Source organism: Benincasa hispida, chromosome 11, assembly GCF_009727055.1.
Source record: "Benincasa hispida cultivar B227 chromosome 11, ASM972705v1, whole genome shotgun sequence".
Classification (NCBI taxonomy): domain Eukaryota; kingdom Viridiplantae; phylum Streptophyta; class Magnoliopsida; order Cucurbitales; family Cucurbitaceae; genus Benincasa; species Benincasa hispida.
In genome coordinates, this window is record NC_052359.1 from 60401490 (window position 1) to 60414856 (window position 13367).

The window sequence follows — 13367 nt, forward strand, 5'->3', positions numbered from 1 at the left end:
TGTTGAATCCATATTATCTCTNCTTTTAGGTAGGTTGATTGCTCCATCTATCTTGCTGACGTGGACATTTCCATCTTTGTCCTCAATATCCCCCCTCAAACGAGGTGGTAGTTCAACCACTCAAGTTATCACACCACAATATTGGTTTGCTACGTTGAGGAATTCTAATCTCCCCAAGGAGTTGTTGAATCCATATTATCTCTGCCGAAGCATGAGCAAGTGCCATGTACTCCGATTTAGTGCTAGAACGGGCCACAACTGACTATTTTTTAGACGACTAAGATACAAGTGTGCCACCAATAAAAACACAATAAGCAGCGATGGATTTTCGGTCATCTACATTTGCTGCCCAGTCAACATTAGAAAATGCTGAAATGGACAGATCAGAGTTTGGTTGAATACAGAAGCCATAATGCTTGGTGCCGCTAAGATAGCGAATGAGTCGTTTTACAGCAGCCCAATGAGTATCGGTAAAACATTTCAGAAACTGACTAAGTTGGTTTACCATGAATGTGATGTCCGGTCGAGTGTTTGTGAGATATTGAAGGGCCCCGATGGTACTACGATACAATAAGGGATCGGTAAGAGGAGTGTCGCTGTTAAGAGACAACTGTTTATTCATTATGCTTGGTAAAGGAGCAGCCTTGAGATCCGACATGCTTAGCTTGTGTAAAAGGTCTTCCATATATTTTTCTTGGCTAAGTAGGATCCCTTGTTCTAAATACTTAATTTGTACACCAAGGAAATAGTGAAGAGGACCGAGGTCCTTAAGAGCAAATCGACTATCTAGCAGAGTGACCAGTCGTGTATGAGAGCAGTATCATTTCCAGTAAGAATCACATCATCCACATACACTAACAATAATAAGACAGTTGGTCCTTGTCTGAAAATAAAGAGGGAAGTATCTGACCTTGCGTTCTGGAAGCCCCAAGACAAAAGCTCTTCTTTAAGAGTGTTGTTCTAAGCCCTAGAGGTTTGTTTGAGACCATAAATGGCCCTATTCAGTTTGCATACATGTTGAGGATATTGAGGGTCAACATACCCGAGTGGTTGGCTCATGTATACATCCTCTTGTAACTTGCCATTTAGAAAGGCGTTGTTGAAGTCAAGGTGTCTCATTTCCATCCATAAGCAACGGCAAGAGTAAGCACTACATGAATGGTTGAAGCTTTAACGACTGGACTAAACATTTCAAAGAAATCCACACATGGAGTCTGATGGAACCCTTTAACTACCAACCGTGCCTTGTAGCGTTGGATCATGCCATCAGGATGTCTCTTTATTTTGAAGACCCACTTGGCACCTACAACATTTAAAGATGGAGAATAGGGAACAAGACTCCACATACCATTTTTCATTAGGGCCGCATACTTTACCCGTGTAGGCTCGACAATGGACCAATCCTTCTTTGATTGAGTACTCAGTATTCGAAGTTTGAAAATTATAGCCTTCATTCTTGTTATCTGGAGCTGGTGGATTAGTATCGAGTGCGGGGTCAGCTGTAGAAGGCAGGGATAGACTGGTTGTATCAGATATAGCAGGGGACAGTGGAGTGTAGATGGTGAAGTTTGATCAGTCGGCTGGTTGGGAGGCAAAGGTATGGTTGTAGGGATGGCTGGTAAGAAAATGTTTGTGGCTGGGACAGAGGTCGATATATTGGAGGGGGGTGGAGTGTATACTGATGCAGGGACACTGGTATATGGGTGAAGGGAGATAGAGGCAATAGGCGATGGAGCAGGGACAGTAGGCGATAAAGCAGGGGTAGTAGGTAGCCAAGGCACAGGGGCAGCAGGCAATAAGACAGGAGCAGTCGGTTGTGTTGATGTTCCTGTTGTACTTGTAAAATGATACTGAAAGGGAAAGTCATCTTCATTAAAAATCACATTTCTAGATACAAAGATTCTCCCAGACATGTTAAGGTATTTATACCCTTTATGCTGAAAACTAGGCCCAAGGTAAACATACTTGTCCGTGTGATAGATCGATTTATGACTGTTATACGATCTTAAACAAGGAAAACAAGCACACCCAAACACTTTCAAATATTCAAACACTTATCGTGTACCAGTCAATACCTCAACGGGAGACTTACCTTGTAGAACCGAATTTGGCATACCATTTATGAGGTAGGTAGCGTATGCAAAAGCTTCCCACCAATAAGTAAGAGGAATGAAAGCTTGAGCCAGCATAGTCAGCCCTTTTTCAACAATATCCCTATGTTTTCTCTCAGCCCTGCCATTTTGTGTCGATGTATACGGGCAGAGAATTTTAAGAGAGTACTCTCTTTTCCACATAACTGATGCACTTTGACAAACTAACCCCCATTGTCTGATTGAAGTACTTTGACAACTCTATTATATTGTTGTCTAATCATGTTGGTGAAGTGTTGATAGGCTGCCACAGTGTCACTTTTTAACCGCAGAGGATAAATCCAAGTGTACCTACTATAATCATCTACGAATATAGCATAATAACGATATCCTTCAGAAGATAAGATAGGTGCAAGCCCCAATAAGTCAGTGTGAACTAAATCAAATATGGCATTGGATCTTGATTTAGAGTTTGGAAATGCAATTGCATAAGATTTTCCATATTGACAGTAGTCACAAAATTGAACTTTATCATTAATAGTAGTAGGAAGATTACATTGTTTAATGACAAGCTCTAAAGTTCTCAAGGCAGGATGACCAAGCCATTTGTGCCATACATTTTTGGACATTCTCATCCTAGGGGACTGACTCAACTTAGACAAATTTAAAACAGACAGATGATTATTTATGTGCATTGTATGCTTCCGACCAGACTCTTCAGTGGAACTTCCTCTCGAACAAACTTTAACATCCTCAAGTTGGTACAGACCATCTCTAAGTTGCCCCTTCAGCATGACTAGCCCCATGTCCTTGTCCTTAATGAGACAGAAACCATTGTGAAACTCAATAAGTATATTGTTATCCTTAGTAAGTTTGGACACACTCACAAGATTCTTGGTAATGTTAGGTACACATAACACATCTTTCAAGTTCAACTTAATATGTTAATTCCCAAGAGATGTATCACCTATATGAGAGATCTTAAAACTGTCACCACTTGCAACTATAACTGATTCCTTGCCTCCATATTCATTCGAGTTCCCCAGGTTAGTGTAGTCGGCTATTGCATGGGTTGATGCACCACTATCTGCATACCAGCTTGGATCAGTAAGAATTTCAGGACCTGCCATGTATGGTTGAGGAGCATGGGAAGTCACAAGAGCAGATTGATTTTGTTGAGGGGACACCTTGTTTTGCTGCTGTTTCACATGACCTCCCCTGTTTTGTGAGAAGTTTGATGGTGCAAGTTCCTGTCTCTTATACACATCTAGATGTGTATAAGAGACAGGTTGAGGAGCATGGGAAGTCACAAGAGCAGATTGATTTTGTTGAGGGGACACCTTGTTTTGCTGCTGTTTCACATGACCTCCCCTGTTTTGTGAGAAGTTTGATGGTGCAAGTTCTTTATTGTAGCGCCTGTAGCAATAATAGGTCGTGTGACCGACTCGACCGCACACTTGGCAGGTTGGTTTATTTCCTCTTCCCCTGCCTCGACCTCTGTTGCCTTCATTACCTCTCTGATTTCCCCCAGTATTATTGTTGTTGTTTCCTTGAGGTATTGGAGTTGAGTTAAAAGGAGAACCTCTTGTGTTGGTCACATTAACAGAGGCATTGTGGTTAAAACCAGTTGTCACTTTGTGCACAGCTCGATGATCCAACCTTTTCTCAAACAGAAGCAATTTTGATTGCATATCTAGCCATGATACATCTGTTTTGCTTTGAATGGTGGCTACTACTGCATTGTATTCATCATTTAATCCAAGGAGAACCTGTGACACCAAAGCTTTCGTAGAAACGGGACTACCCGCTTATTCAAGGTTATTAGAATTTCTTTTCATAATTCTTAGATATTCCTCCATTTTTAAATTTCCTTTCCGAGTGGATTGAAAAACTTGACTGAGATAATCTTCTTCTGCACGCGATTGGACAGCGAAGAGTTTGTTGATGCTATCCCACAACATTCTAGCACTCTCACATCCCATGACTTGAATCTCAACTTCAGGGGTCATGGAATCATATAGCCACCCAAGTAGTAGCTGATCGACTGCCATCCAGACTTCAAATTGGGGATTGACCTCAGTGACCAAGGTCGAGCTCGAACCTCCTACACTTCCACTTGAGCATCCATCAGATGTGGAGACTCCGACAGCAGCTTCGCCAAACAACGCAACACCTGAGACGTTTGCATCTCCACTTGCAGGTTGAAGATACATTGGGGGACATGGTTTTTGGTCAATGAAATGGCCTTCAAGTCGGTAACTCCTTAAGATTGGTAGAGCCAGATTCTTTCATAGCAAGAAATTTCTCCGGTCGAGCTTGATAGGGGTGATTTGGTTAAGGAGTTGATTTAATGGTGGGCTGCTGAAGACGGTATTCGAAGGGTTCAAGGAGAAGCTTATATTGGAATTGGTGTTGGCCATAATATTGGCTCTGATACCAAGTTAACGTTTGGAAAAACTTAAAGGAAAACAAAAGGACACAATGAAGGTAGTAGCACAAAGAATGCAGAAGAAGAAGATGAATGGACCTTTGGTCCAACGGTTGTTTTATTATCAATATTAATTCATCTGTGTAGTGGCTATTCGACTGACCTCTTATTTAATACACAAACCCTAGAATCAATAGGGTAAAATAATAAATTGAAGACATGGATAATAGTGTAAATATGTCAAACAGCAGTAAGTAAATTAATCTATTCACATAACAAAATTAGTTGGCCAATTCATCTGCTGACTGTCATTCCAGGTAGGCTGATTGCTCCATCTGTCTTACTGACGTGGACATTTCCATCTTTGTCCTCAATATTGATTAATTCATATGATTGAAATATCATGTCTCAATTATATACCAAATATGGGTTTATAAATATTTAAATTTGTCAAATACAACTTTTAAAGAAAACTCATTAAACATCCTTAGATTTATATACTTAATAGATATGATATCGAAATTTTGTAGACCTAATAAACATGTTTAAGTTCAAACATTTCTTAGACATAATCATGAAAATTTATAAACTAATGTTTGTATTTGGTAAGTCATCAAAAAATTTAAAAAATAAAATAAAAAACAAGAGATTAAAAAATTTTTATTTCATATTTCCAATGTTTATAAATAGATTTACCGGTAGATTTTAAAACGTGAATCTTAACTTTAAAAGTGTTAAAGTTTTATTTATATTTGTATACGATAAAAAATACTTATAGTAAGTAATTAATATATGATTTTATTTTATATTTAAACTATTGCATAGTTGTATTTTATAAGACCATACAATTTATAATACATGATGTTAGAGAAAATATTAATTTTAACGAAAATGAAATGAATTTATCACCTGAAACAATACATTTATCGGACTTTTTTTTTTAGTGTAATTATCCCTTTTAAGAATAAAATGATTGTTTAAATTAGATTTTCTATACATTGAGATAAATTTCAGAAGGTTTCCTTCATAATTAATGTGAAGTCTAATCACATAGTAAGGTGAGCAAAAGAATATACGACAAACTTCCAAAATATTATGAAAAAAATTAGCGTGTGATTTAAATCTATAGAATATAAACAAATCTAAATTAAATCTAATACATCAAAACAAGAAATGTTAAAAGATTTTACTGTTTGGATTACATAATAAGAAATAATTTCAAAAACAATTTGTTAACGTATATGAATATAACATAGTAAACCTAATACAATAACACAAAATCTAAATTGCATACTAAATTTTAATTTAACCTACATCCCGTTTAGAAACCATTTGGTTTTTTGTTTTTATTTTTTAAAATTAAATATTTTTCATCTATGTTTTTTATAATGATTTGCATCTTTCTTAAATTCGGTGATTGAACTCTTAATCAAATTTTAAAATAAAAACAAATTTTTGAAAGCTATTTTTTTTAGTTCTCAAATTTTAGTTTGGTTTTTAAAATTATTGGTAAAAATTAGATAACAAATGAATAAATTTATGGTGGAAGTAGTGTTTAAAAAAAAAAAAACAAAATTTACCTAATGGGACCTTAAAAATTAAAGTTTAGCCATTTAAAAAAAATGTGTAAATTGCAAAAATCAAACCGTGTATTTAGTATTTGTTCAAAAAATAAAGTATTTGACCTATAAAATGAACATAACTTAGCAATAAATTGATACCTACAAAAGTTCAAATTTATATACTTCCACTTATTGCATAACTTAGCAATAAAGTATTTCTATATTTTATTTAACAAAAAATTCCAAAATTTGACTTATAGATAAAGGATGAAAAGGGAAGGTTTAAATTCTATTTTAATTATTGAACTTTGAATATTTTTTATTTTAGTCCCTAAATTTTTAAAAGCATTTGTTTTATTCTCTAATTTTTTTAAAAAAATTATTTTAGTCCATACTATTAAAATTATGTTAACTATTCAAACAAAATATGAGGAAACTTGTGCTTTTTTTATGATTAGGCTCTTGGTATATTAAGTAGAATGAAGATGAAGTAAAATGTCAACAACCAACACGCCAAAATAATGAACAACCAAAATTTTGAATTAAAAATATTATTTAAATTCTTCCGCTTTGCTCCCTTATTCAAAATTGGAACTCTATATTTTTTAGCGTAATTAACTTGAATATAAGTCACCACGATAGTTAACAAAATCTTAATATAACTTTGACCAAAATAAGTACTTTTTAAAAGTCAATTGACCAAACACAAATAGTTTTAAAAGTTGATGGACCAAAAAAACGATAGGCAATGCTCAGGTTCTAATACAAATATTTTTAAAAATTTATGGATCAAAATAGAATATTATTCAAAGTTTAATAACTAAAATTATTTATTTATTTATTTATTTTTAAAAAAGATAGTATGGAAATGATCTTCCTAACAAATCATATATTTTGCCTTTATTACCGAAATAAATGGGAATAGTTTTAATAAATTAAGAAAACAAATTTGTTTTATATCTCCGTTGAAAATTGAGAAGCTAGAGGAGGGGGGACAAATGTCGCCGATGTTTTGGCGATGTTGGACATTTTAGGTGGCCGAATAAATCGGGAATCGGGACACTAAGTGGGCCCCATAGAGATTTGGGATAGCAACGAGCAAGTCATTCTGGACCACGAGTCCCCGATGACTCCACCTCCTCGTCTCTGTCCTCCTCGTTCTCGTACTTCTGTCGTTATGGGAAAAGAGAATTTCTAATATTATTTTAACTAAAATCGTTTCTTTTAGTTATGTTCCTACTCTACTAGATTTTCAAAATGTTCACAATGTTACATTCTTATCATTTATTTTCTAGTTTAATTTTTATTTGACCCTTAAATATTATTATTTTACACTTTAACTTGAGTTTAAATTTTATGACATGAAATTTTAAAATTAGACTTAATGGTAATGAAAAATTATTCGGAAAATTAATTACATTTTAAAAAAAATAAAATTAACTAATCAACGTTAACACTAGAGATTGAATATGTGTATTCAAAAAAATATCAAGGTTAAATGTGTAAATCGTGAAAGGTAGGAATCAAATAGAAATTAATTCAAAATTCAAGGATAAAAATGTAACATTTTAAGACATATAGACCAAATAGAAATTAAACTCAAAATTTAAATCGTAGAATGTAACATTGTGAAACTTATGGATAAAATGGAAATTATACTCAAAATCTAAGGACCATTAATATATTTTCTACTAAATCTTGTCTTAATGAGCTTTTTGTACTATAAAAAATGAAATGTTAGTGTTATGGTATAAATAACGTTCATACTTGTGTTTGATTTAATAGATTTGTTAATGTTAACAAACAATTGGACGTCTCGAAGATCTATTATAGACAACATTGTAATTTTGAAAAGGCACACAATATTTTTTTAACTTCAATAATTTACTACACACAAAATTTAAAACATAAGAGTATTGCTAGGTATTTTTAAGTAATTAGATTGATTTTGTCATTACATAATAAATGCATTAAAAATCAACCTAACATTTATCTCTCAACCAATACCCTAGTGTGACACATAAGTAGAGTTAACTATAATAATTCAATATATTGTAAATATGGGTATGACTTAGCAGTAATTGACACATACTCATTATGCAGCTGAAGATTCACATCTCCATACACCATGTTTGTTGTACTAAAAAAATAAACTAATATTAATACCACGATGATATATTAAATTATACTAAAAACTCGATAGCATGTTAAACACCTCGGGAAGGAACACATATTCAAATCTATGAGTTTTAAGCATAGTTTTATTTGGTCTATAAATTTTAAAATGTTATATTTTTACCAACAAGTTTTAAGTATAATCTTCTTTCAATTATCGTGTCTTAAAACATATATTTTGTCATTGAATTTTGAGTCAAGCTTTTATACTGTCTCTAGATTTTATATTAATACCTATGTATTTTTGTAAATGTTTATTTTTATCTTTGGAAGTTATGTTCTAGTTAATTAATTATAAAATTATGATATCCACGCTTTTGTTTAATTCGTTTCCTTGAAAAACTAATCAATTTCAGTTTTGATGAAAAAATAACGATAATTTATTTATTTTGTCGATTTAATTCGTAAAAAAATAATAAACAGAAGTGGAAATTTTATTACATATAACCAAACAGAAATTTAACTAATACAACCTTTTTGACATGTTTAATGTCCCAAAAACAGTATTTGTGTTGGGAGTTTAAAAGTAGGGAGTAAGGTGTATACGAATTGGATTAGGTTGGGTTGGAGAGATTTTCTTTGACCAACTTGAAAATTTGGGTTGGTTGATTTGCTATCCGAATTATCGGAATAGAGCTTCTAACCCAACCCAATACTTAAAATTTGGGTTGGGTTGTCGGGTTATTTATTTATTTTGTTTTATTTTTTATTACATTTTTATGAACTTAAAATTCTTAAATTTGTGTATAACATATACTAATAACTAAAATTTCATAAAACTTAGGAGTTGTTTGGGGCATTGAGATGATATAAGATGTGGGGAGTTCTGATCGAGTATATTCAAACATTGAGATGATATACTATACACGAAAGGAAAATGACGGTGAGATATGAAACACGTTCCAAAAATGGACCCACAAACAATTAAAATCGGTGAGACAAGATAATGAGTCTCAAAACACTGAAATGATATAAGATGTGGGGATATATCATCTCATGTTGGGCCCTCAAACGGCTCTTTAAAAGTTAAATATCAAAATCCAAGACGTCTATTACAAATTCCATACAAACATCATGAAAAATAATATATGAGTTACCATATTTATAAGTTAATACATATATATGTATAATAGGCCAACCCGAATTTTAAAAAATGTAACTCTAATCCAATCTAATCTGAAAAATATAAAAAATTCAAACTAAAACTGAAATTAATCTAACAATTTTTATAATTTGGATTTGATATCTGTACTATTCGAATTGCCGGGTCATTTTAGTAGAGAAGAAAATAATGATTGGATTTACACGCTGGACATTACGGTGACCACGAGATCCAACGGCTGAGATTTATGTACTTCCCAACTTGTTTTTTGGTGGTGCACATTTGATTTTGGGGTGGGGTGGGCCCAACGGCCAACTTTTTTTCCACACCCCTGCATTGGGAGACACGTGTCAAAACAACTCCCACATGTGAATTAATATTTGTTTTGTTTTTACTTTTTCCTGAAACGACAATTTACGTGCGGGGCGCGGCACCGGTGATCGGCAGCGGCGGATAGCTAACAAACAACGGCCAAAACGAACGGAGACGTAAGAGTGAAACACGAGTGGCTCGTGTTTTGCCAAACAAGGCAATGGGGTAGCCTCATTATTTGTCTTATTCCTTTTATTTCTTTTCCTTTTCTTTTCTTTTTCGTTTTTTCATTTTTAGTTAAATGTCCCCTTCGTTTTCTTTCTTTTGGAACAATGTCCCCTTCATTTTCTAGTGATTGATTACATTTTTTTTAATAGTAATTTAAAAATATTCTCAATAGAATTATATAAATTTCCAAGTTTAGTACACGTAGGTTGTTCAAAAAATCTATCAACTAAAATGGAGTGTTTTTTTTAGTACAATAAAGGTATGATGATTCAAACCACAGACCTCGTGGTTAGAGCACATTCGGATGCCAATTGAGCTACACTCAATTTGAGTTGTTAATCTTAATTCAATATATGAGAATAATTAAATCGAATTTTTATGTATTAATATTTTACTTATTTTCATAATAAAAATTTAAATAAATAACCTAATTAACCCGAACCAACACAATGGGTTTGTTGGATTTATTTTTTTAATAAAGATTATTCAGGTTACAATTGGGATAAATCTAAAAAGTCATTCAACCTAACTCAATCCAACCCCCAAACACTCCTAAAGACATGTTTGTTTGTTCAAAAGGATTTCAAACGGTCTTTGATTACTTAAAGTTAATTTAATATTCAAATTACATTTTTAAATGCAATGTTTATATCATAAAGATTGATTTTAAACGATTTAAACCATATTTTGAAGCGACTTTGAAACTGTTAAAAGTGATTTTAACCTTTTCAGCATGACTCCTAAACGTGCCTTCAGTCTCTGAACTTGAAGTTATGTGTTGATCTAATCCAACTACAAAAAGAATATCTAATACTCTAATTCTTTTTCACATATTATACTAGTTAAATTATGTTTACTTTGACAATTTTTCATCTAACCTGTATATGACATATACTATATTTTGTAAGCGTCACATACACAATAAACAAACGATTGGAACATTTAATCTCTTAGTTGATGACATATGTTGTCATCAATTGAACTATACTAGGATTGTTGCCAAACTTGTAATTTATCACTAGGTTTGAGTTATCAATTTAACTTTAAAGAGTGTTTAAATTTTTAATTTTATGCCTCCAATATGTTATTAAGTCTCAATTTTGCAATTAATATGACCGTAGAATTTTAAGATGTTAGAATATGATAGAAGTCTATTAAAAACAAAACTAAAAGTTAGGAGCATATAATTTTTTAAACTTCAACGACTGATTAAATACTATAACAAAAGTTCACTAACTTGTTAAATCCTTGCTTTATTTAAATTTAAATATTACTTTGATCCTTATACTTCTAATTTTGGTTCGTTATGGACCCTATATTGTTAACTTTGGTTGATTTCAATCGTGGTACTTTCTTATGAGTGTTTGAAAGGAAAAAAACAAATAAATACTCATACTTGTTTGATACTCTCTATTGGGAAAAACCTCCCACTAATAACTAACGTGAAAAAACTTCAGATCGTAAAAAAAATCACGAACAAAAAAATGTCACTATATGAAAAATTATTATAATCACATATAATAATTTAATTTCCTAATCCTAATCACAAGAGCACCACTTCAAAGTTGTTATATTAATCACACTTTTTTCCACTCTCAAACTAGATAATACATGGAGGAAATTTAACTAGAGTTAATTAGTATACCAAAATTTAAAGTGTTTGTAACTGGGACAAATTGACGTCAAAGACATATGCTCCTTTTATAGTGTTTGATACTCATCATTTTCTCGAACCTTTCCAACATGAAAAACCTGCATTTTTAATATTTTATCAAAACCTAACACTCTCATGTTCATTAAGGAAATAATAATAATAACCACACATATTGGCCTTAACGTACTACATAAATTCAAGATTTATAATAGATTGTTAGGACTAAAATGGAACTTTCATGAACCTATTTAATATACGGCTTTGAAAAGTATATCATAAAGTTTCAAAGTTAAATGGATGGGATGATACGATAATCGATCAATATATATATATATAAATGTCACAAAAATAGATATTACATTCATTTTGCACATGTGCTGATTTTTAATTCACAAGTTTGAAAGAATAAATTAAATATAATTGTTTGTTAAATTGAAATAAAGTGATTCATCTTATATTTAAATTTTATGAAATAAAAAAATGGACTAAATCAGCCATATTTGATAGAATTCAAACCATTTTAAAGTAAATTACTAAGGTTCCTTTGGTAATAGTTTGAGTTCCATTTGTTAAGTATTCAGTTTTTTTTTCTTATTTTTAAAAATTTATTCAATAGACATTATTTTTATCTTCAATTTTTTTTTGTTATCCACGTTTTACTAATAATTTAAAAACAAAAAACAAGTCAAATTTTGAAAACTAAAACTCCTTTTTGATAACAATTCAATGACTTTTTTGTTTTTTAAAATTTAATCTATAAACACTACTTCGACCTTCAAAATTCTTCATTTGTTATTTAATTTTTACTAATTGTTTAAAAATCAAGTTAAATTTTGAAAAAAAAAAGTAGCTTTTAAAAACTTGCCTTTGTTTTTTAAATTTAACAAGAATTGGACAATTATATTTAAGAATGATGCAAACCATTGTAAGGAATAAAAAGGACAAAATAGGCTTAATTTTCAAAAACCAAAACAAAAAACAAAATGGTTACCCAACTAGACTTAAAAAAAGTAGCTTTTAAATTTTTTGTTTTTATTTTTTGAACTTGGCTAAGAATCCAATAATTGTATTTAAGAAATATGCAAATCTTTGTAAAAAAAAAAAAATGAGCTTAATTTTCAAAAACCAAAAACAAAAAACGAAATAGTTACCAAATAGGGTCTTGATTTTCGTTTATGATTTGTGAAAATCGTACTTGATTTCATAGAATTTTTAATTCATAGTTTTTCATATTTCTAAAGTAAACATTCAAATTTTTAACCAACTTTCAAGTCACAAAATAAAGTTATGGAGATCTAAAAACCATACCAGCAAACCTTTCTTCTTTTTTTTTTTTTGTTTTTTTTTAAAATTTTCTCTTAACATCCAATGAATATATAAATGAATAATTTTAATTATATTTATTAGGCGTGATTTCAAACTAAATGGCATAATCGACAATTGATGAAGTTTGGAGATAATTGTACTAGAAAAGAAATGAGAAGCCAAAATCGAAACTTAGTATCCAAATGGGTTTGGAAAGGGGAGGGAGGCCCAAACCCCACGTGGATGGTAGCTTCATACCATATGGGGGCATGCCCAATGCATGCCTTACTCTAAGAGAACGAGCCAATGGCCCAAAAATCTCATGCTTGACCTCGACAAACCTATTGACCCATAGGTTGACTAGGGTTAATTTAAAAACTCATGTTTTCTAACGTCCTATGTACAAATGATCACGGTATATAAGTCTTTATAACACTAAGGCAACTAAATCTACTATCACCTCTAGACATCTAACTTATTATACTTATTCACTTCTTGATTCATCGGTATG

General features: G+C 31.8%; 1 protein-coding gene across 1 annotated transcript; it reads right to left on the minus strand.

The window, feature by feature from the left end:
• Positions 1-277: 277 nt before the first annotated feature.
• Positions 278-658, minus strand: LOC120090792 (uncharacterized mitochondrial protein AtMg00240-like). Its single transcript, XM_039048500.1, has one exon. It carries the CDS (start codon positions 656-658, stop codon positions 278-280), a length of 381 nt encoding a protein of 126 aa, XP_038904428.1.
• Positions 659-13367: the final 12709 nt, after the last annotated feature.